Raw genomic sequence first — 23,290 nt, forward strand, 5'->3', positions numbered from 1 at the left:
TAAGATTTAATTTATTTAATTTTATTATTATAATACTTTTAGTCACTGTATTGATAAAAAATATTTTTAATTAAAATATATTTTAAAATTTTAATTAATTCATTATCATTCCCTCACTTTATTAAAAAATGATAAAATAGAATTAATTTTCAATTAATTTAATATAATAAAAACTTTAAAATATATATCTAAAATTTGCACCAATTTCTTAAATAAAAATATTTAATTAATTTTAATATATACTAAGTTTAATATTAGAAAATTTATTATGATTTTAGTTATAATTTTTATTATCTTGTAATTTAATATTCAATTTTTTTATTATAAAACATAGTACATAAAATATAAAATCTGTATTAGTTTTTTTGTAAAAATATTTAATTAATTTTAATATATAATAAATTTAATATCAAAATATTTATCTGGATTTGAGTTATAATTATTATAATCTTTTGATTTAATATTAGATATCTTTTGATTATAAAACATAATAAATAAAATCTAAAATGTGTAGCAATTTCTTTGATATAAATATTTATTATAATTTTAGTTATGACTTTTATAATTTTTTGATTTAATACTGGATTTCTTTTTATTATAATATTTTAATGTATTTTATTTGAAATATCAGTTATAATATTTTATTATCTTTTTATTTTAATTTATTGTAAAATAATTAGAATATTTAATTTAGTATCACTAAAAAATAACTATTATAAGATTTAATTTATTTAATTTTATTATTTATTATAATATTTTTAGTCACTGTATTGATAAAAAAATATTTTAATTAAAATATATTTTAAAATTTTAATTAATTCATTATCATTCACTCATTTTATTAAAAAGTGATAAAATATAATTAATTTTCAATTAATTTAATATAATAAAAACTTTAAAATATATATCTAAAATTTGCAATAATTTCTTAAATACAAATATTTAATTAATTTTAATATATACTAAATTTAATATTAGAAAATTTATTATGATTTTAGTGATAATTTTTATTATCTTGTAATTTAATATTGGATTTCTTTTGATTATAAAACATAGTAAATAAAATGTAAAATCTGTATTAGTTTCTTTTTGATAAAAATATTTAATTAATTTTAATATATAATAAATTTAATATCAAAATATGTATATGGATTTGAGTTATAATTATTATAATCTTTTTATTTAATATTAGATATCTTTTGATTATAAAACATAATAAACAAAATCTAAAATGTGTAAGAATTTCTTTGATACAAATATTTATTATAATTTTAGTTATGACTTTATAATATTTTGATTTAATACTGGATTTTTTATTATTATAATATTTTAATGTATTTTATTTGAAATATCAGTTAAAATATTTCATTATCTTTTCATTTTAATTTATTGTAAAATAATTATAATATTTAATTTAGTATCATTAAAAAAATAATTATTATAAGATTTAATTTATTTAATTTTATTATTTTTTATAATATTTTTAGTTACTGTATTGATAAAAAAATATTTTTAATTAAAATATATTTTAAAATTTTAATTAATTCATTATCATTTACTCACTTTATTAAAAAGTGATAAAATATAATTAATTTTCAATATTATATTTTATTATGATTTTTATTATGACTTTAGTTATAATTTTTATTATCTTTTGATTTAATATTAAATTTCTTTTGATTATAAAACATAGTAAATAAAATCTAAAATCTATAGCAGTTTCTTTGATAAGAATATTTAATTTTTAAAATAAAATAAATTTCATATCAAAATATTTATTATAATTTGAGTTATAATTTTTTAACTTAATATTGACTGAAGTTGGCATGGATTTGGGTTATGGGTATTTTTCACTTTCGGGCTCATAAATCCATTATGAGAGAGCAACCCAACTAGCTTGGGCTAAGGGTTTCACAACGCCACTCCCTCCGAACATTTCCCTTTCCTTAGATTCGCGCTTCTAGCTAGGGTTTCAACCTCAATTTGTAGATTTTCGCCACTCCCTCCGAACATTTCCCTTTCCTTAGATTCGTGCTTCTAGCTAGGGTTTCAACCTCAATTTGTAGATTTTCAGTTTCTTGAATTTGACCGTTGTCACTTATTTTCAAACGCGCTGCTCCTATAGATCCGTGACGGGATTCTGACAACTTGGAATTCAGTGGCTGAGAAAGAAAAAGAGGTTCGACTCCGAACATTTCGCTCTGCTTTTTCTCCCAACATTTTTGCTTGTTCATTAGGTTTTGTTGCGAAGTATCGTGCCGACTGGTGTTGCGTGAATTTCGCGTATTTGGGGATTTTGGGATGCTGTCAATGATTCAAATTTTGTTGTTTATTTTGATTATTACTATTATTATTGTTATTATTCAGAGTTGATGCTTTTGATTTGTGATTGCTTCACGCTGGGTACTGAAAGCTATGAAATGCGGTATTAGTACTGTATTTGTTTCCAAAGGGGAAAATTGGGTAGAGAAAAAGCAATTATTATGATTTTGCAAATGAATGATTATTTATCGGAAGACATTGATCTTGTTCTTGTGGTTATATGATTGGAAAGGGTGCTGGTAGTTGCATTTTTGGTTGTGTAAACATATGTTTTATATGATTGTTATGGTGGTTTGCAGTTTGTTTTCGTGTAGATCTGTCTCACCATCCTCTTTGATAACTGGAAAACATTTTGACTATTATAGTTTAATACATGCTTAGAAGTGTGTTAAATTCGGCCTAACTTTCAGTGTCAGTGAACAACTTAGCATGGAGAAGAGTGAAGTTTTGAAAATTTTAAGAATTATTTTATGTTCTTAAGGTATTGCTTTATTAATGTTAGAAGATGAATGAACAATCATTAGATTATTACAGTTATATTTTTCTGGTTGTTTCTTGTTCATTTCAACAAGAAATTATAATCAGATAGTCAGCATAGTTGATGTACATTTGTAGCTCACCACTTTCCTAAAGATTTGTCGTGGAAAATATTTTTCTGACAACCCCTTAGTACTTAGGGGCATTGTGGATACCACCAGTTTCTTATATACCAACCAAGGAAAGTTTTGTTGTTTCAGTTGTCAAGACTGTGGTATTAATATCCACTGTTCCATTTTGTTGATCTTTGTTTTCCTCTAGAATACGTATCTTGACTATCTTATGCTTTTTGAATTTTGATGTTGCTATGGATGACAAGCTTGAATTAAAGATTTATATGGCTATGTTCAGTTAATCTTGTTTCTTCATAAAAATGGTGATACATGGAACCAATTTCTTTCGTTTTTTTTATCAGGTTCATATGGTGGGCAAAGTCCGGAAAATGGTGGAAGAAGTTCCTTAAAAGAAAGGTAAGTTAATAAATTGCATTTCTGTTGAATGCTGATATAAGTTGTCAGAGTCATATGCTTTTTGCTTTTGGCCACAAATCATTTGCATGTTTGACTATTTTCAGCAATAAATCGAATCCTGTGTCTCCTTTTGCTACCATTTGCCGTCATAATTTTTATCATTTGAAATTCTTGAATTATATGAACATTTACATTCGAACAAAATCTATTGTTGACTACTAATGATATTTTTATCACAGAAACGTAGCAAAGCTAGAATTACTGTGACTGTATTCTCTGAATAAATGTTATTTTTATTTTAGTTTATTGTATAAATTTATGTTTAAACGTGAATATTTGATCGCTCAATTATAATGTGAAATCTTTCAAATGGACGGTTTATTCAGTGTCAATTTAGCCATTCACATGCACCCATGTCGGGAATATGCAAACTACTTGTTCTCTTGGATCGTGGCTTGGCCAGGGTATTACCAATATTTTTTGCTATATCCTTTAAGTTACATGAATCTGTATCTCACAGGATTTTCAACTACTTGTTTTTATCTTTAGCTGGGACAGACACATGGCTTATTGGTGAAGAATGTTAGCATTTCTCTTATTAAAATTAGGTGGTTTGGGGAAAGCTGGGGAAACCTTGCTGCACAAAATTGTTACTTTGAAACTCTTATAATCTCTATGTCTATGTTTGAGAATGCATTTAAAACAATGCAAACATTTCCCACTTTCCAAAGCAAAAAAAAAATAATAATAAGAAGGGGGATTTGCTTTGAGTTTAACTGGCATTTAGTTCAACTCCAAAACAAACACACTATCTATCATTGTGGACAACAAAAGTTTTTAGGGCTTCTCTTTTGTTTTATGTTGCATCATAATTCATGAATCATGTTACATAATTGAATTAGCAGTAGGTGAGTTCTGAAATCATTCTTTGGGTAGCTATTTAGGCACAAAAGGGATGTCAATTGATCATCTTCTTAGAAGCTCAAGCAAGTTTAAGAAGGCTAAGACAACGACCTCTCAATTCTTAAAATAATTCAACAAAAATATATTGTTGAGAAGGTTTCTGATTTACTCAAGGTATTTATAGCCTTTTTATCATTAAGTTTTTATCATCTTAGTGTGTTTATCTCATTTTATGTTAACAAAGATTAAAATAAAAACAAAATGCTCAAGACAAAGCTTTTTGGTAGAAGACTATTTTCTACCCATCCTTATTTGTGATGATAATAAACTAATAGTAATTGGATTAATTGTTACTGTTAGAGTTTTACTATATGAGAACATATGAATATAATATGTTGGATAATAGTAATGAGTTATTATTACTATATATAAAGTATGCTTGAAAAGAATCCTTTGTGTTTGCATCCTTATTAATATATTTTACAATGTTTTCTTATTCTATAAGATTTGTGTTAGCTTTCTGCTATATATTTGATGTCTTCCCATCTCCAACACCACCAAAATATATTAGTGTTTAATGATAGCTTCATTTATAAAATAGTGCTTAAATTATAGTAGTTTAATGACCTTGTTTAAATTATAATTGCTATCATCAATAGTTGTGAACTATTTTATAAACCTTTAGATCTATTATAATTGCTTTATAAGTGAAAGGGCCTTTAAAAGTAGTTGTTATCATTACAATTGCTTAAACAATTATAAAACTAGTTGCAGATATATATTATTATGTCTCTGATATATATTTATTTTTTAAGATTAGTTTAGTCTCATTATGTCTCTGATATATATTATTATGGTTTATAAGTGAGAATGAATTATAGCGTACATATTTCTATCCTTTTGGCTCTTAGAGTTAGAACATTAAATGTGTTTTAAGATTTGACTTACATAATAAAATATTTTCTATTATGTATGACACATTTGCATGAGGGAATAACTATTAACTAAGTAATAATGGAGATTCCCGAGAATCGAAAGTGGATGTATCAAAGGCTGGATGCTAACAAAAATTTGATAGACGAATTTAGAGAAGGAGTCTATGAGTTCCTACAGTTTTTTATTAGTCAAGAGAAATTTAAAATAGATGGTGAAACAATGAGATGTCCTTGGGTCAAATGCAAATGTAAAGTTTTCAAGTTTGTGGATCAAGTGGGGTTAGATCTTTATCAGCACGGGTTCATGCCTAATTATTACTGGTGGTCAAACCATGGTGAAGACTTACCACAATTTCCTTCGATGGTGGTTGAAGGTTCATATTATGGAAGCGGTGAACGAAGGGAAGAATTCAATCCTTATGAGCAAATGATCATGGATCATGCTGGACCTTCAATTGTTCAACACATAGAACAAGATGGTGTAATTCAATATGAGTTTATGGAGGAAAGTCCTGATCCAGAAGCTCAAGCTTTTTTTGACATGCTTGCAGCTGCTCAAGCACCATTATGGGAAGGGTGTGAGAGTCACACTGAATGGTCAGCTTCTTTAGCAGCTCTAAGTTTGAAATCTGATTATAACATGTCTGAAGGGTGTTTTAATCGGATGGTCCAACTTATGAGTGAGATGATGCCGAAAGACAACCTAATGGTTAATAATTTTAATCATGCAAAGAGGTCGGTGCAAAAGTTAGGTCTATGATGGAGGAGGCCCATGGGCTAAGGGCCCAACTACTAGAGCTATGGCAAGAAGGATGCATGAAGAGTGGGCCCAAGCCCAAGGAAAGCCCACCACTTTATTTTGTTGGGCTTTGTCTCAAACCCAATTAAATTAGGGTTAGTGTAGGATTGGGCCTTAGTGCCTAGTATTTCTTTTGGGCCTTGTATTTCCGGCCATGTAGCTTAGGATTTGAATTTAGAGGTCATTTGGATTTAGGGTTACTTTGGGTTACATGTGAAGTTACATTAGCATGTAATTAGAAACACATTTGATGTGCATTTCGGCCATGTGCAACACATGCACATGGTGTGATCCGAAATGCAACTCAAATGGGATTCTAATTACATGCCAAATGAACTAGCACATGGGGTGATCCGGATTAGGCACCAAAATTTGAATTTTGAATTCAAATTTTGGGCGCCTAAGGTTAAGTGAACCTTACCTTGGTTCTACTTAACCTTAGGCTAACCCAAGGTCACTTTAACCTAATTTATTCCTATAAATTCACCTTTGGCCGAGACTTGTATTACTTTGGATTATATTGATGAGTTTCTCTCTTAAATTCATCTCCACCGAAGTCACCTTGTTTCCTAACTCTACCCTCCTTGAGTGCTTCTCTTTGTAGAGTTAGGAACCCTAAATCTTCTTTGGACTTAGCTTGTATGCAAGCTTAGGTCACCTTGAACCTTTGCGGCGTCTCCATTCCTTGAAGCTTCTCCAAGGAATTTCGTGAAGGATTGAAGCATCCATGTGCATTCCAAGTGGAAGCACATCAAGTGGTATCAAGAGCATCCGGTTTCTTCAAGAGATAAGTCTTGTTCTTGTCTTTTGATTGAGTGATCCGTGGCTATTTCTTGTAGTGTTCATCTTGAGTTCAAAATTGTTTTTGAGTTTTTGTCACATGAGAGTTTCTTCATTCCTAGATCTAATTTTAGCCTTAAAATTTAGCCTTTTGAAAGTTTTTGAGTGAAAATTTGAACTATATTCTGGATTTGGCCGAGATCCATTGTCATTTGGTATAAGCTCATAATTTTTTTTCTGATTGAGTTCATGAACTACTATTAGATCACTAGTAGTTTTCCTAGAAAATTTTTAGGTTTCCAAAATTTGAAAATGTCTTAAAATTTTTCTTCAAACCGTGAGTGTCTTGATTTTAATTGCTTAGAGGTGTGCTGAAAATTGTGTTTGTGTTTCAAATTTGAATTTGAATTGTGGAGCCTAAAACCGTGAGCATGTGCCTTTCAAATTTACAAGCATAAAAAGCATGTTACATTTGTCTTGAATTTGAACTTAATTTGGCTTGTCATTTGGCATTTATTTTGAATCCGGTTTTGGTGCTGCCTAAAAGTGACCGAGACTCATTTGACACATAAACATTGAAAGAAAAAGGCAACTCCTAAGTTTAAAAAAAAATTAGAAGAAAGATCAAAAGAAAAATCAAAACAAATTGATTAAAAAAATGCTAAACCTAATTTGAAAAGCAAAAGCCAATTAAGGAGTTTGAATTCTCATTTGTTTCTTCTCGGTTTGTACTTGTTTTTGAATCATAAAATTTTCAGCTATTATATCTTTGAGTGTTTTGGTTTTTTGCATCCATTCTAGAACTAATCTAGGTCAATTCCTTCTTGTTCTAGTCATCTACTTATTTGTGTCATCTAAACTTGTCATCTCCTAATCTACTCTTGTCTTCCCTACTTCTTCAATACTCTTTGCTGCTCTTATACTTGATTAAACTCAAAGTGTGGCCTAAGTTTGACCTAGCCTATCTTCCTAGAAGCTAGTTCTACAAGGGTCATCAAAATAAGCCTAAGAAAAGGAGGAGGAAGGAACATAGGTGTCTCGGATTTGGCAACTCAATTACACAAACACTAAACACTCTTGGCTGGAAATTTCGTGGTGGCTGGACTGGATCAACCGTGAAGCATATTGTAGATTCAATTTGAATTTGTAATTGATTTTATAAAAAAAATAAGTATTAGTGACGTATTTTAGAGACCAAATTTTCCTTACTAGTTTGAAAATTTTGTTGCAAATTCGGTCACTAATCCCTCACTAATTCTTGGTGGCTGTTTTCTTAATTCTTTTAAGCCACTTGTTCTTTGCTGTTTAGTTTTGTTCTTTGCTGTTTAGTTTTATTCATACCTTTTATTTGGCCATTTAAAGGAGTGTCTTGGGAGTGTCTTTGGTACACAACCATCTCTCCTTAGTTATTCAAATTTCGTTAGTACTTGGTGGGAGTGGTCCTTGACTGATCTTTGGTATCTCTCAAGCTCTCACCCTAGGACACGTTTAGGTAGTTTAATTTCTTGCTTCATACTTGTTTTTAATTGCTTTCCTACGTCTAGTCATAGTTCACAAAAACATCCAAAATAATTTTTCATTGAAAAGAATTTGGTAGAGATTAACTACAAAGGGGATTAATATTTTTTACTTGAAGAGGCTTGGTTTTTAAGTGGCTCCTAGTAGCTCACCTCCCTCCAAAGTTCAATTTGTATACATAATCCTCCAAGTACTTAGTCTTAACCTTGCATAAAAAAATTGTTTTTCAAACTTCTTTCATAAAAAGAAATCTTTCACCTATAATGGAAGAATTTTCTACTCCTCATAGTGATACTAATTCAAGTGATAACAATGATTTTGCTAAGTTATCACGTGAATTAAGATCACTAAAGCTATGGAAAGAGCAAGAATCACAACAAAGAATTAGAGAAAAAATTGAAAGAGAAGCTCAAATTGCTCTTATGGAGGAGGAAATTCGTCTATTAAAGGAAAAAAGAAAAAAAGAAACATCATAGTAGACATAGTTCATACGCCAATAGTTCCACCTTAGAAGAGTCAATGCATGATGATAGCCTAGCTCTAGGAGATCATTATCAACAACCTCCTAGAAGAGTCCATAGGACCCCCAAGTCAAGGGAACCTAGGGTAGATCTCCCTTATTTTCATGGAAAAGATGATGTGGAGGGGTACCTAGATTGGGAGATGAAGGTGGAACAAATCTTCACTTGCCACCAAGTGAGTGAAGAAAGGAAAGTCTCCCTTGCCACTTTGAGCTTCCAAGGTCATGCCATGTATTGGTGGACTTCTCTTGTGAAAGATAGGCGTCTCCATAATGATCCTCCAATTCAATATTGGAATGAATTAAGGAGTGCCTTGAGGAGGAGGCATATTCCCTCTTACTACACTAGGGAGCTTATCAACAAGCTCCAAAGACTCCATCAAAAAAATATGACTGTGGAAGAGTATAGACAAACGATGGAGTTATACTTGATGAGAGTTGGAATTAGGGAAGAAGAAATATTACCATTACTAGGTTTTTGAGTGGTTTAACATTTGAGATTAGAGATAAGGTTGAGCTTCTCCCTTATAGGGATTTGAATGATTTGGTTCAACTTTGTATAAAGGTTGAACAACAAAATTTGAGAAAAAGTTTTAAAACAAGCTCATACTCATCTTCTTTCTCTAAGGTTGACTACAAGAGGGAGGGTAAGAAAAATGATTTTGAAAAGAAAAATACTTTTCCCTCCAAAAATCTAGACAAAGGTAAAGAAAAAGAAAAAGACAAAAAAACAAACACCTCACACACTAGCACTAAGTCTAGTGATATTAAGTGCTTTAAGTGTCTTGGGAGAGGCCACATTGCTTCTCAATGCCCTAACAAGAAAGTGATGATTCTAAGGGGCCAAGACATTTATAGTAGCCATGATGAAGCTACTACTTCTTCATCTTTAAGTGAGGATGAAGAAGAAGCAAGTGAGGGAGAGTCATGTGAGGTTACTTACCCTTACAATGGGGAACTTCTTATGATGAGAAGGGTCCTCAACAACCAACCTAGTGATACACAATCTCAAAGAGAGAACATCTTTCATACAAGATGTAACATTTCAAACAAGGCTTGTTCTCTCATAGTGGATAGTGGATCTTGGTGCAATTGTTGTAGCACTAGGATGGTTGAGAAGTTGGGCTTGACTACCACACCCCATCCCAAACCTTATCAACTTCATTGGCTTAATGATGATGGGGATATGGTGGTCAAACAACAAGTGGAAGTCGAGTTTTCTATTGGGAACTACCAAGACAAAGTTAAATGTGATGTAGTTCCCATGGAAGCTTGTCATATTTTATTAGGGAGGCCATGACAATTTGATAAACAAACTCATCATGATGGCCTAACTAATAAAATCACTTTCACACATAAGGGTAAAAAGTTTGTGCTTCATCCTTTATCTCCTTCACAAGTGATGGAGGATCAAGTACAAATGAAGGCCAAACGTGAACAAGACAAAGGAAAACAAAAAAAAGTTGAAAAAAAAACTTCTAAAAATTGATGAAAAAGAGGATTCTAGAGAGACTAGTGTTCCCTCTCTAGAGATAGTTCAAGAAGAGATTTTTGATTCAAAACCCTTACATAAAACTTCTCTCTTTCTTGAACCATCCTCTCATATCCTCATGTGTAGAGGAACACTAACTTGCACTGCCACACCTTCTTTGGAAACTTCTCTACCTCTTAAGGTAAAAAATCTTTTGAAAGAATTTGATGATGTATTCCCTAGAGAAGGCCCAATTGGACTTCCACCTTTTAGGGAAATAGAGCATCAAATAGATCTTGTGCCTGGGGCTAGTCTTCCAAATAGGCCAGCCTATAGGACCAATCCACAAGAGACTAAAGAGATAGAGAAGCAAGTACAAGAGTTGTTGGATAAGGGTTGGATTCAAAAGAGTCTAAGCCCTTGTGCTGTACCAGTAATTTTGGTGCCAAAAAAAATATGGAAAATGGAGGATGTGTTGTGACTGTAGAGCCATCAACAACATCACCATAAAATATAGGCACCCAATCCCTAGGCTTGATGACATGCTTGATGAATTGCATGGGTCATCCATATTTTCCAAAATAGATCTTAAAAGTGGATATCACCAAATAAGAATTAAGGAAGGTGATGAGTAGAAAACTTCTTTTAAGACTAAGTTTGGTCTATATGAATGGTTGGTAATGCCTTTTGGGCTTACTAATGCACCTAGCACATTCATGAGGCTAATGAATCATACCCTTAGGGATTGTATTGGTAGGTTTGTAGTTGTTTATTTTGATGATATTTTAATATATAGCAAAAGTCTCAGTGATCATGTGGATCACCTAAGACAAGTCTTACTTGTTCTTAGAGACAATCACTTGTTTTCCAATGTAGACAAGTGCACTTTTTGTGTGGATAATGTTATTTTCCTAGGATTTGTGGTAAGAAAAAATGGGATTCATGTGGACCCCGAGAAAATCAAAGTCATCCAAGAATGGCCTATTCCTACTAATGTTAGTGAAGTTAGGAGCTTCCATGGTTTGGCAAGCTTTTATAGACGATTTGTTCCTAACTTCTCTACTTTAGCTTCACCTCTCAATGAGTTGGTGAAAAAGGATGTGGCCTTTGAATGGAAGGAAAAACATAATTTAGCTTTTCAAGAGCTTAAGCATAAACTTACTCAAGCACCTGTTCTAGCTTTGCCTGATTTTTCTAAAACTTTTGAGCTAGAATGTGATGCTTCAGGTCTTGACATAGGAGCTGTGTTGTTACAAGGTGGTCACCCCATAGCTTATTTCAGTGAAAAACTTCATGAGGCTGCCTTGAACTACCCTACCTATGATAAAGAGTTATATGCTTTAGTTCGTGCCCTTCAAACTTGGGAGCATTACCTTGTCACCAAGGAATTTGTTATCCATAGTGATCATGAATCACTTAAATATTTGAAGGGTCAACATAAATTAAATAAGAGGCATGCAAAATGGGTTGAGTACCTTGAGCAATTTCCTTATGTCATCAAATATAAAAAGGGCTCTACAAATGTAATAGCTGATGCTTTGTCAAGAAGACATGTTTTATTGAATACCCTAGGTTCTCAAATACTAGGCTTTGATGACATCAAGGAGTTGTATGAGAAAGACCTTGATTTTGCTAACTTTTATTCTTTATGTATTCAAAAACCTTATCAAGGGTACTATATTTCTGAGGGGTATCTTTTTAAAGAAAACAAACTTTGTATACCCCAAGGATCTATTAGGAAACTCTTGGTCAAGGAGAGCCATGAGGGTGGGCTCATGGGGCATTTTGGAATTGAGAAAACTCTTTCACTTTTGAGAGAGAAATTCTTTTGGCCCCATATGAAAAGAGATGTCCAAAGGTTTTGTAGTAGTTGCATTGCTTGTTTACAAGCAAAGTCTACCACAAAACCTCATGGGCTATACACCCCCTTGCCAATATCCTCTTCTCCTTGGGTAGACATTTCCATGGATTTTATCCTTGGATTGCCTAGAACCCAAAGAGGAAAGGATTCCATCTTTGTGGTTGTGGACCGTTTTAGCAAAATGGCACATTTTATTCCATGCTACAAAGTTGATGATGCAAGTCATATTGCTAAGTTATTCTTTCAAGAAATAGTGAGACTACATGGGTTACCCAAAACTATAGTTTCAGATAGAGATGTTAAGTTCCTTAGCCATTTCTGGAAAACTCTTTGGGCTAGGTTAGGAACTAAACTTCTATTTCCTACCACATGTTATCCCCAGACTGATGGGCAAACTGAGGTAGTAAATAGGTCTCTAGGGACTATGTTGAGGGCAATCCTCAAAGGCAATAAGAAGTCATGGGATGACTATCTCCCTCATGTGGAGTTTGCCTACAATAGGGTGGTTCACAAGACCACTAATATGTCTCTTTTTGAGATTGTTTATGGCTTTAATCCTCTTACTCCATTGGATTTATTACCCCTACCTGATGTTGCTTCCTTTATTCATAAAGAAAGCACATCTAGGGCTGAGTTTGTCAAGAAATTACATGAGAGGGTTAGAGATCATATCCAATCCCAAACAGAAAAATACCAAAAATATAATAATAAGGGTAGGAAGGAAGTTATCTTCAAGGAAGGTGACTGGGTTTGGCTACACCTTAGGAAGGATAGGTTTCCTTCCAAAAGAACGTCAAAACTTAGTCCTAGAGGAGATGGACCCTTCCAAATCCTTAAGAAAATCAATAATAATGCCTGTCCTCGATCTCCCTTCTGAGTACTGTGTTAGTTCTAGTTTCAATGTGTCTGATCTCTCTCTTTTTACAGGACTAGCTACCCAAGAGGAGGATGCTTTGGATTTGAGGACAAATCCTCTTCAAGAGTGAGGGGATGATGGAGGAGGCCCATGGGCTAAGGGCCCAACTACTAGAGCTATGGCAAGAAGGATGCATGAAGAGTGGGCCCAAGCCCAAGGAAAGCCCACCACTTTATTTTGTTGGGCTTTGTCTCAAACCCAATTAGATTAGGGTTAGTATAGGATTGGGCCTTAGTGCCTTGTATTTCTTTTGGGCCTTGTATTTCCGGCCATGTAGCTTAGGATTTGAATTTAGATGTCATTTGGATTTAGGGTTATTTTGGGTTACATGTGAAGTTACATTAGCATGTAATTAGAAACACATTTGATGTGCATTTCGGCCATGTGCAACACATGCACATGGTGTGATCCGAAATGCAACTCAAATGGGATTCTAATTACATGCCAAATGAACTAGCACATGGGGTGATCCAGATTAGGCACCAAAATTTGAATTTTGAATTCAAATTTTGGGCACCTAAGGTTAAGTGAACCTTACCTTGGTTCTACTTAACCTTAGGCTAACCCAAGGTCACTTTAACCTAATTTATTCCTATAAATTCACCTTTGGCCGAGACTTGTATTACTTTGGATTATATTGATGAGTTTCTCTCTTAAATTCATCTCCACCGAAGTCACCTTGTTTCCTAACTCTACCCTCCTTGAGTGCTTCTCTTTGTAGAGCTAGGAACCCTAAATCTTCTTTGGACTTAGCTTGTATGCAAGCTTAGGTCACCTTGAACCTTTGTGGCGTCTCCATTCCTTGAAGCTTCTCCAAGGAATTCCGTGAAGGTTTGAAGCATCCATGTGCATTCCAAGTGGAAGCACATCAGTCTAGGTTGTCTGAAAATTGATTGTTGCCCAAAAGGATGAATGTTGTATTATAAAGAAAATTCAGATAAGAGCATAACAAATTGCTTTATTTGTGGAATGGATTGTTACAAGATGGTCACTAGAAGAGGTGTTGAAAAAAAGATTCCTCTTAAAAAAATGTGGTATTTTCCACTCATTCCAAGATTAAAAAGATTGTACTCTTCAATGGCCACCACATCTCACATGAGATGGCATAGCGAGAATAAAAGGGACCCAACTATCTTATGTCATCTATCTGATGGTGAAGCTTGGAAGCATTTTGATAGAATTCATCCAGAGTTCAGTCATGACCCTAGGAATGTTAGATTAGGGTCATGTGCAGATGGGTTTAATCCTTTTGGTCAATCTGGAAAAACTTATTCTTGTTGGCCAATTATCTTAACTCCATACAATCTACCTCCTGGATTGTGCATGAAGAGGGAATTTATGTTTTTAACAGTTTTAATTCTAGGTCCGTCAAATCCAAAGCACAAGATTGATGTGTACTTGCAACCACTTATTGATGAGTTGTGAACCTTGTGGAATGATGGCATATTGACTTATGATGTATCATTAAGACAAAATTTTATGATGATGGCAGCTTTGATGTGGACAATTGATGACTTCCCAGCTTATGCCATGTTATCAGGTTGGACAACTAGTGGGAGACTTGGTTGCCCCATATGTATGGAACGAACAAAGGCATTTTGGATTGATAAGAGTTTCAAGAATTCCTATTTTGATTGTCATCGCCAATTTCTTCCACCTGATCATCCGTTCAGAAGGAATAAAAAGGCATTCAAGAAAGGGTTAGTCGAGTCTGACCACCCTCCTCCACGTTTGACTAGTCTTGAAGTTTGGGATAGGGTTGCACACTTACCCTTTTGCCATGATTTACATGAAGACAAAGAACTTCCTGAGTAGGGTGTTAAACATAATTGGAAGAAACAAAGTATATTTTGGAGATTACCATATTGGAAAACGCAACTTTTACGTCATAACATTGATGTCATGCACACAGAGAGAAATTTTTTTATGAATGTGTTTGACACTGTGATGGACATCAATGGTAGAACTAAGGATACATTTAATGCTCGATTGGATTTGGCAAAAATTTGCAATCGAAAGGAGCTAGAGTTGAAAGATGTTGGTGGTAGAAAACTTATGAAACCAAAGGCAACATATGTATTGACCAAATCCCAAAGAATTGCTATTTAACTGGGTTAAAGAACTTAAGTTGCCAGATGGGTATGCTTCCAATTTGGGTAGATGTGTTGACCTTAAACAGGTAAAGTTACATGGAATGAAAAGTTATGATTGTCATGTTTTTATGCAACGGTTGCTTCCAATTGCGTTTGACTCATTACCAAAACCTATTTGGAAGGTACTTGTTGAACTTAGCCATTTTTTTAGAGAGCTTACTTCGACAACACTGTGATGGACATCAATGGTAGAACTAAGGATACATTTAATGCTCGATTGGATTTGGAAAAAATTTGCAATCGAAAGGAGCTAGAGTTGAAAGATGTTGGTGGTGGAATGAAACCAAAGGCAACATATGTATTGACCAAATCCCAAAGAATTTCTATTTAACTAGGTTAAAGAACTTAAGTTGCCAGATGGGTATGCTTCCAATTTGGGTAGATGTGTTGACCTTAAACAGGGAAAGTTACATGGAATGAAAAGTCATGATTGTCATGTTTTTATGCAACGGTTGCTTCCAATTGCGTTTGACTCATTACCAAAACCTATTTGGAAGGTTCTTGTTGAACTTAGCCATTTTTTTAGAGAGCTTACTTCGACAACACTGTGATGGACATCAATGGTAGAACTAAGGATACATTTAATGCTCGATTGGATTTGGCAAAAATTTGCAATCGAAAGGAGCTAGAGTTGAAAGATGTTGGTGGTGGAATGAAACCAAAGGCAACATATGTATTGACCAAATCCCAAAGAATTGCTATTTAACTGGGTTAAAGAACTTAAGTTGCCAGATGGGTATGCTTCCAATTTGGGTAGATGTGTTGACCTTAAACAAGGAAAGTTACATGGAATGAAAAGTTATGATTGTCATGTTTTTATGCAACGGTTGTTTCCAATTGCGTTTGAATCATTACCAAAACCTATTTAGAAGGTTCTTGTTGAACTTAGCCATTTTTTTAGAGAGCTTAGTTCGACAACACTGTGATGGACATCAATGGTAGAACTAAGGATACATTTAATGCTCGATTGGATTTGGCAAAAATTTGCAATCGAAAGGAGCTAGAGTTGAAAGATGTTGGTGGTGGAAAACTTATGAAACCAAAGGCAATATATGTATTGACCAAATCCCAAAGAATTGCTATTTAACTGGGTTAAAGAACTTAAGTTGCCAGATGGGTATGCTTCCAATTTGGGTAGATGTGTTGACCTTAAACAAGGAAAGTTACATGGAATGAAAAGTCATGATTGTCATGTTTTTATGCAACGGTTGCTTCCAATTGCGTTTGAATCATTACCAAAACCTATTTGGAAGGTTCTTGTTGAACTTAGCCATTTTTTTAGAGAGCTTACTTCGACAACACTAAGTGTTGAACAACTTAGAGTTATGGAAGATAACATACCTGTGTTGTTGTGTAAGTTAGAACAAATATTCCCACTAGCAAAGGAAGATAAGAGAGGATGCTTGAGCAAAAGATGGAACAATTAATGAAAAATCATGAGTTGCAAAATGAGCACATGAGACAGCAAAGTGAGCGTATGCATCAACAAGATCAGCAGATGCAGTTAATCTTACGACACTTTCAGATTAACTCTCTTATGCCAGGACCTAGTTTACCAACTACCACTATGGATGACCCCAGACACCATGTTGAGGACGAGCAGCATGATCATGTTGATGATACACCGAAAGATTGTTGATTGTATGTGTATTTCTCTTTTATGATATCATATACTTGTTTTAGTTTTTACTATTAGTTAAATGTTATATACTCCTTTTAGATGCTTTTAGTTAGTTGTGTACTTGAAGACTTATTTTGGATGTTTTATATTAATTGTGGTTTAGAATACTTTATTTGATTTTTACTATTAGTTATTAGTTAAATGTCATTTCTTTTTTGGATTCTTTTTATTAGTTGTGATTTTGTAGATTGTATCATATATTATATATTTTAATTACTTTTATTGTGATATTAGGACTATATATGCATTATCAATTTTAGTGTTATTGTTTGATTGTTAAACAGGTTCAAAATGAAAATTAAAATAAAATAAAATATATAATGTTTTAGGTATAAAATTAGCGATCATGTCTAAAAATAAAGTAAGCCTAGCGACCGAATTTAGCGACCAATATTCTTGTCTCTAAAAATAAAAAATACACTTAGCGACTACTTTAGCGACCGAAAAAAAATCAATTTTTTATTTTTTTCAAAAATAAAAATATGTTTAGCGACCGATTTAACGACAAAAATAAATTTTTTTTTAAAATAATAAAATTTAGCAACCGAACTAAAAATTATTTATAAAAAAATATAAAAAAAAACACTTAACGACCACTTTAGCGACCGAAATTAAAATCGATTTTTTATTTAAAAAACATTTTAGCGACCAATTTAGCGACCGAAATGAAAAATGATTTTTTTATTTTAAAAAATGTTAGCGACCAAATTAGCGACGAAAAGGAAAATCATTTTTAAAATAATAAAAAAATAAATAATACATTTAGTGACCGATTTAGCGACGTTTGGTTCGGTCACTAAATTGGTCCCCATATGCTATAGCGACCATAATCATAGTGACCACTTAGCGACCGAAAAATTCAATCGCTAATCAACGACCAACTATATTTCCGTCGCTAAAGAACTTTGTGACCAGGGTTTTTGCAACCACTTCAAATCGGTCGCTAAAGTAAATAGCGACCGATTTAAGCAATTTAGCGACTGATTTTTCTGGTCGCTAAAATCCTTTTTTTTGTAGTGGCATTAGGCACATCCTCATGGCGTTGAGCGTCGTTCTTACTTGAAACTCTTTGTCTCAATCATTTCAAGCGTAGGATCGATAGTGCCGAATGTGAGAATAAAGACTCGTCTCGAGTTAGCATGGTGTTAGGCGTGGTTTGAATGGCATCGAGCATGAGAACATTGAGAGGTCTTTGACTTTGTCATGTTGGGCCCAAAGTTAAGTGACGTCTAGCGTGGCCAATTTAGAGCTCTCTATTTGGATGATGTTGGGTGGTGGTATGGAGATGTTGGGCATGATTCAGACAAAGAATATCTGCCTAAGATAGGGTCGGATGAGGTACTTTACCATGCCAAGCACGAGTTCTTAAGAGCCTTTTCCTTAACCATGTCGGGTATGAGCTGTGTAGCATCAGACATAGGCGAGGCAAAGAGTTTCCTGCTTGTATGGCGTTGGGTGTTGGGTGTGTAACTTCAGGCATGGATAGTTGAAGAAAAGTTGTTAATGTATGTGATGAATTGTTGAATTACTTGTTTGAGTTGTATATTGACTAAATAAAGATGAATGAGTTGAATGGATGTTGTTTTATATGTTGATTTCGTTATAAGTTGTGTAAATGTGTAGTCGTGTTGAATGTTGTTATATGCATGAATTGTTGTGTTGTTGAGATGATGAATGATAAGAATGCTTAAGGCATTTAAGCATGGTGTTGTTGAGTTATGATGACCAACCTAGGACTAGAGGAGAGGTTGTCAAAAGTTACGTATCCCGTTTGTGGATATTGTGTTTGTGGTGCTTTGAGAACCCATGTTTATTGAACACCCTTCTTTGGAAGATGTTCCTTGAAGTGGATGGTTGTGTTAATTCTCCTCAAGGGCTTAGTTGGTATCGTGTGTGGGCAAGGTCAAGGAACACGTGTATAAAGTGACCACAATATAGGGGTCAGGTTATGCTATACTAATGTGTGTGGGTAAGGTCAAGGAACATGTGTATGAAGCGACCATAGTATAGGGGTCAGGTCATGCTATACTGATTACAAGTGACCAATTAAGTAAAGTATGGAGTTAGGAACTTTGTTCCTAACCGAGTATTGGAAGGGTGTAGCATTTGGAGGGTAGTTAGTAGGTTAATCCCATATGAGACTTAATTAAGCTAACTAATATCATGGTAAGCCCATATTCAATTGTTCTACCTTGATAGTAGTACTAGACTTTCTTGTTTAAGTGGTAACATCTGAAAAACCAAGTTGTTGTATTGTGGATTTATATCTAATTAGTTGTTGATCTAGCAAGCCCAAAAAGATCATCCTATATTATTGTTTTGGTAGGGTCAAGCCACTTAACTCACCCTATGTTGTAGAGATCTTCTACTTAAAATGTGTGACAATGCATATAATTGTTGAGTTGAACATATGATGTGTTGATTTAATTTTGTTATTCATATGTTGTGCTGATTTATGATGAAGTAAGCTAATGTGTTGAAAACTGAGTTGTTAATACTGTGTTGCTTTGATTTGATATTGTGTTATAGATGTTGTTGCGAAGTTGGGGAAGTTAAATGTGTTGGAATGTTGATGCTGAAATTTATGAGTTGTGTTGTAAAATATTATTAGTTATAATTCTTGTGGCATATGTTGATGTTTTAAACTCTAGCTTATCGTTGCATGTTTCCATGTGGTTTGGACCGTGATGATCATACATGATATAAGATCAAGGTAAGGATAGGTGTGGAGTTGAGCAGTGGAGGCCACTTGATGGTGCTAGAGTCGACATTTCTTTTGATAATTGTCTTTAGGTGGTCATTGTATAGTTAGTAGTAATTGCTTAATCGATAACTTAGGTTGTATAGTTTTCTTCTAGTTGGATTATTGTATCTATACTGTATATACATATTTGTTGAGATGATTTACTGTTATATGCATGATATATGATACATATCTAGTTGCTAGTATACTTACAATTCTAAGATATTAGTTATTTTTCGTTGCTAGTAGCTTTGTTGTTTAGTGTAGAGACCATAACGATTTGTTACATGCATTTTCTCCGATTGACAAGCATCACATAAATCATCAATAATACCCATCATAGGCATATCTCCTGTAACGACCCGACTTAGGCCATCACATCAACAACCAATAGGACAACTAAAATAAAATAAAGAAAAGAGAGCAAAAGTCAACTATCCTAGAGTGAAAATAGTCTAAATCGTACAAATTGTTTTCATCATATAAAACATAACTTTATAAAAGAGTTATCATCAGTAAGGTTATATAGTCATCCAAAAAGATAATATAGTATAATTACAACATCATGAAAACATCAAAATAAGACACCCTAGGTGCTGCTCAAGCTTTAAGTCTAGCCACTTCTCAAAGCAGCTACCAAAAGACACCTTGTCATCCCAAAGTCTCACACCTGATCTGCTCTCCCACATAGTGAGATCATCACAGTCCACATCATGGAAATATAAGGTTTAGCACGTATAAAACCAACCATAACACATATAAATGAAATATCATCAAACCAGATATTAATCATCGACATTTGTCCATACCAAAGGAATGACAACATTATTACATGCCCATCTCCATGCCAATATAAACAAATTCAAAATTCAATGTATACACATCCATACCAATGCATACATATTCTATAATAATAAAGAATCCATAACCAATGTATACAATCCATACCAAATGCATACATATTCCATATCCAAACCAAAGTCACACCACTGTATAATCCCATGAAATAGCCAACACATCCAAACCAAATGTTGGCCTCAACACATCCAACCCAAGTGTTGAGTTTGTGAACATGTCACCTGCCCATGTCACACACCTAACCTTTCATGGAAAATACACAGTTGGATTACGTCGTCACGTAACCTTGGTGATCTCGGCCACTTCATCCATCGGTATGACTCGACCTTGCCCCCATACCAGTAGAAAATAGAATGCTTAGAGGAGTACTTCAGAATCCACCTAACATCTAAAGTGGTTTATTATATAATCTTTGGAAAAGTTCCATATTGGAATCCTCACCATGGGACTCCCAAATTCCATATTTTTCCAAAGAGTATATCCTGATCTCACAAGAGATCTCCCAATCCATATCATGACCTTACTCCTCTAAGTCCTATTAGTTTTCCAAACCAAACACACATAAACATACTCCATAATTACATACAATCTTTCCCATAACCATGCCACATTCCATACCAAATATATAACATCAAAAGAGGTACGATTCAACATTTAAAAGTTTCATAAAACTCAATTATAAAAGGTTTTCCTCAAAGAAACCATGCGCCCAACACAGTGGTATTTGCGCTCAGCACAGCCAAAAATGGGAGCCTATCAAGCTTTGCACGCTCAGCGCGTCACCACATGCGCTTAGCCCATAAACTTGTGCGCTCAGTGCATAGACTCGTGCGCTTAGTGCATAGACTCGTGCGCTCAGCGCACTCTGGACAGAGAGCCACTAGAAGTTCCCCGCTTAGCGCGTAGACCCGTGCGCTCAGCCCATTTCAAAATGCGATCAGCCCATGGTTAAATGCGCTCAGCATGCTCTAGACAGAAAGCTCTGTTCTTCAGTGCGCTCAGTGCGTCATCACGTGCGCTCAGCGCGCATGCATCAGACAACGTGTTGGAAGTTTGAAAACTTTGATTTTTACCCTCAAATCCATCCCAACATGAATCCTAAACCAAATTACACGATTCTGAACCATTATAGAGTATAAACACCATCCAAAAACAACATATTAAGTGATAAAATCAAGTATTAACAATTAATCCATGAAAATCATGAAAAAATCCAACCAAACCCTTTCTACTCAATCCAACCTTAATCATGCTTAAAACATGAAATCAACGTGATATTCCAAACCCAAACATACTAGGTTAAGTCTTATAAGTACTACCCTTACCTCAAAAACCTCAGAAATGGAAGACTTGAACTAGATCCTCAAATCCCAACTCAAACTTCAATCCCACTTTTCAAGCTTTTAGAGGTTGAATCTCTTGAAATTCCAGTTGTGAAGATTGATCTCGGCTTGATAAACTTCTTAAACATATCCTCAGCTTCCCTTTGGACCAGAGCTTCTCTCTCTACTTCCTCTCTCTAGAAACTGTTTCTTTCTGACAAATGAAATCCTCTAGTCTTAAGCCCTTATATATAACCATTTTCCAAAATTTCTAAATTTCACCCTTAGCACCTATTCACCTCAAATATCCTACTCCTTGAAGTATTTCAACTCCCTAAGCTCTAAAACAACTTCAAATTCACTCAGAAAGGCCAGATTTATCTTATGTTCCCATCCTTCAATCTCTTACCATTCTTATTCCTTTCTATGCAATATTCACAACTCACCACCATATGCAATGCAACATGTATCAACATACAAACAAACATCACCTTCAGATATATATGCTTGGAATAATGAGTTGCATGCCATAATACTTCACTTAACTAAGATGAGAAGGAAGGTGATCATTCTTTTTCCCTCTTAGTACCAGTTCAATATAATGGTGTACAATGCATCATTCACCACACTCATGCATACACATGCCTACTTAAACACCTCAAAACAACGATATCTCGTTTCATACTATAAAATCACTTCTATGTCCAAACAACAAATCAAAACCACATAAATATACAACATGCATAGAGGTAAGTACATTTCAAATCCACATATTCACAATCCAATCCAAATCCATATAAACAACATATACGTACATAAATACATACCCCCCCACACACACACACATATATATAATATAATATATATACCAAATAGCCCGATATTTCCATGGCGTTACATCTCCTACCATATCATTAGTTTGCAAAAATTTCAATGTACCCGTATTAAAGTGACCATATCTTTTATGTCGTAATACAAAATCATCATGTTTGGAAACAAGAGTTGATTCTTTCACTTGATTCAAATTGATTGGAAAGCTATTATCGCACATTTCAATCTTAATAGCTTCATAATCATTTGAATCCAATATGATACAAGAATATCATGAATAAATTTAGGACCTTTGCTAGAATGAATAGAAAATGTACCTCTCCCTTCACCTTGTAAAATATCTCCATTTCCAAACTTAACTTTGGTTTGGACAACCCTGTCCAAAGAAGTAAAGAGACTTGAGTCCCTTGCCATATGGTTTGTGCACCCACTATCAACATACCATACATTCTTTGAACATAAACTACTTGTTTGAGTAGCCATAAACAAGTGATCTTTAGCTTGGAGTTGCTCATTGGTGAAGTTAACTTAATGTGCATGTTGCGCATTTGAAATTGGTTTTGCTTGAATATGCATTATCTTTCTTTATGTCCCCACTTTTTACAGTTGTTAAATTGGATTTGAGGCTTCCCTTTGTACCAATAATCTTTTAACAAGTGGTTTGTTCTTT

At 33.8% G+C, this 23,290-nt stretch overlaps 1 protein-coding gene and 1 long non-coding RNA gene across 2 annotated transcripts; both read left to right on the plus strand.

Annotated features, from left to right (window-relative positions):
* Positions 1-1,812: 1,812 nt before the first annotated feature.
* Positions 1,813-14,126, plus strand: LOC145956577 (uncharacterized). The gene is made up of 4 exons (XR_014432820.1): positions 1,813-2,179; positions 3,275-3,329; positions 4,266-4,406; positions 13,044-14,126. It is a non-coding gene; the product is annotated as an uncharacterized LOC145956577 (long non-coding RNA).
* Positions 4,607-6,447, plus strand: LOC145956576 (uncharacterized). Its single transcript, XM_083072138.1, has one exon. It carries the CDS (start codon positions 5,247-5,249, stop codon positions 5,925-5,927), a length of 681 nt encoding a protein of 226 aa, XP_082928264.1. The 5' UTR covers positions 4,607-5,246; the 3' UTR covers positions 5,928-6,447.
* Positions 14,127-23,290: the final 9,164 nt, after the last annotated feature.

The sequence above is a fragment of the Cajanus cajan genome, chromosome 3 (assembly GCF_000230855.2).
Source record: "Cajanus cajan strain Asha chromosome 3, NIPB_CcT2T_4, whole genome shotgun sequence".
In the NCBI taxonomy this organism is placed as follows: domain Eukaryota; kingdom Viridiplantae; phylum Streptophyta; class Magnoliopsida; order Fabales; family Fabaceae; genus Cajanus; species Cajanus cajan.

Excerpts from the sequence above, each read along its gene's own strand:
- LOC145956576 (XM_083072138.1), top strand. The coding sequence starts at position 5,247 with ATGGAGATTCCCGAGAATCGAAAGTGGATGTATCAAAGGCTGGATGCT.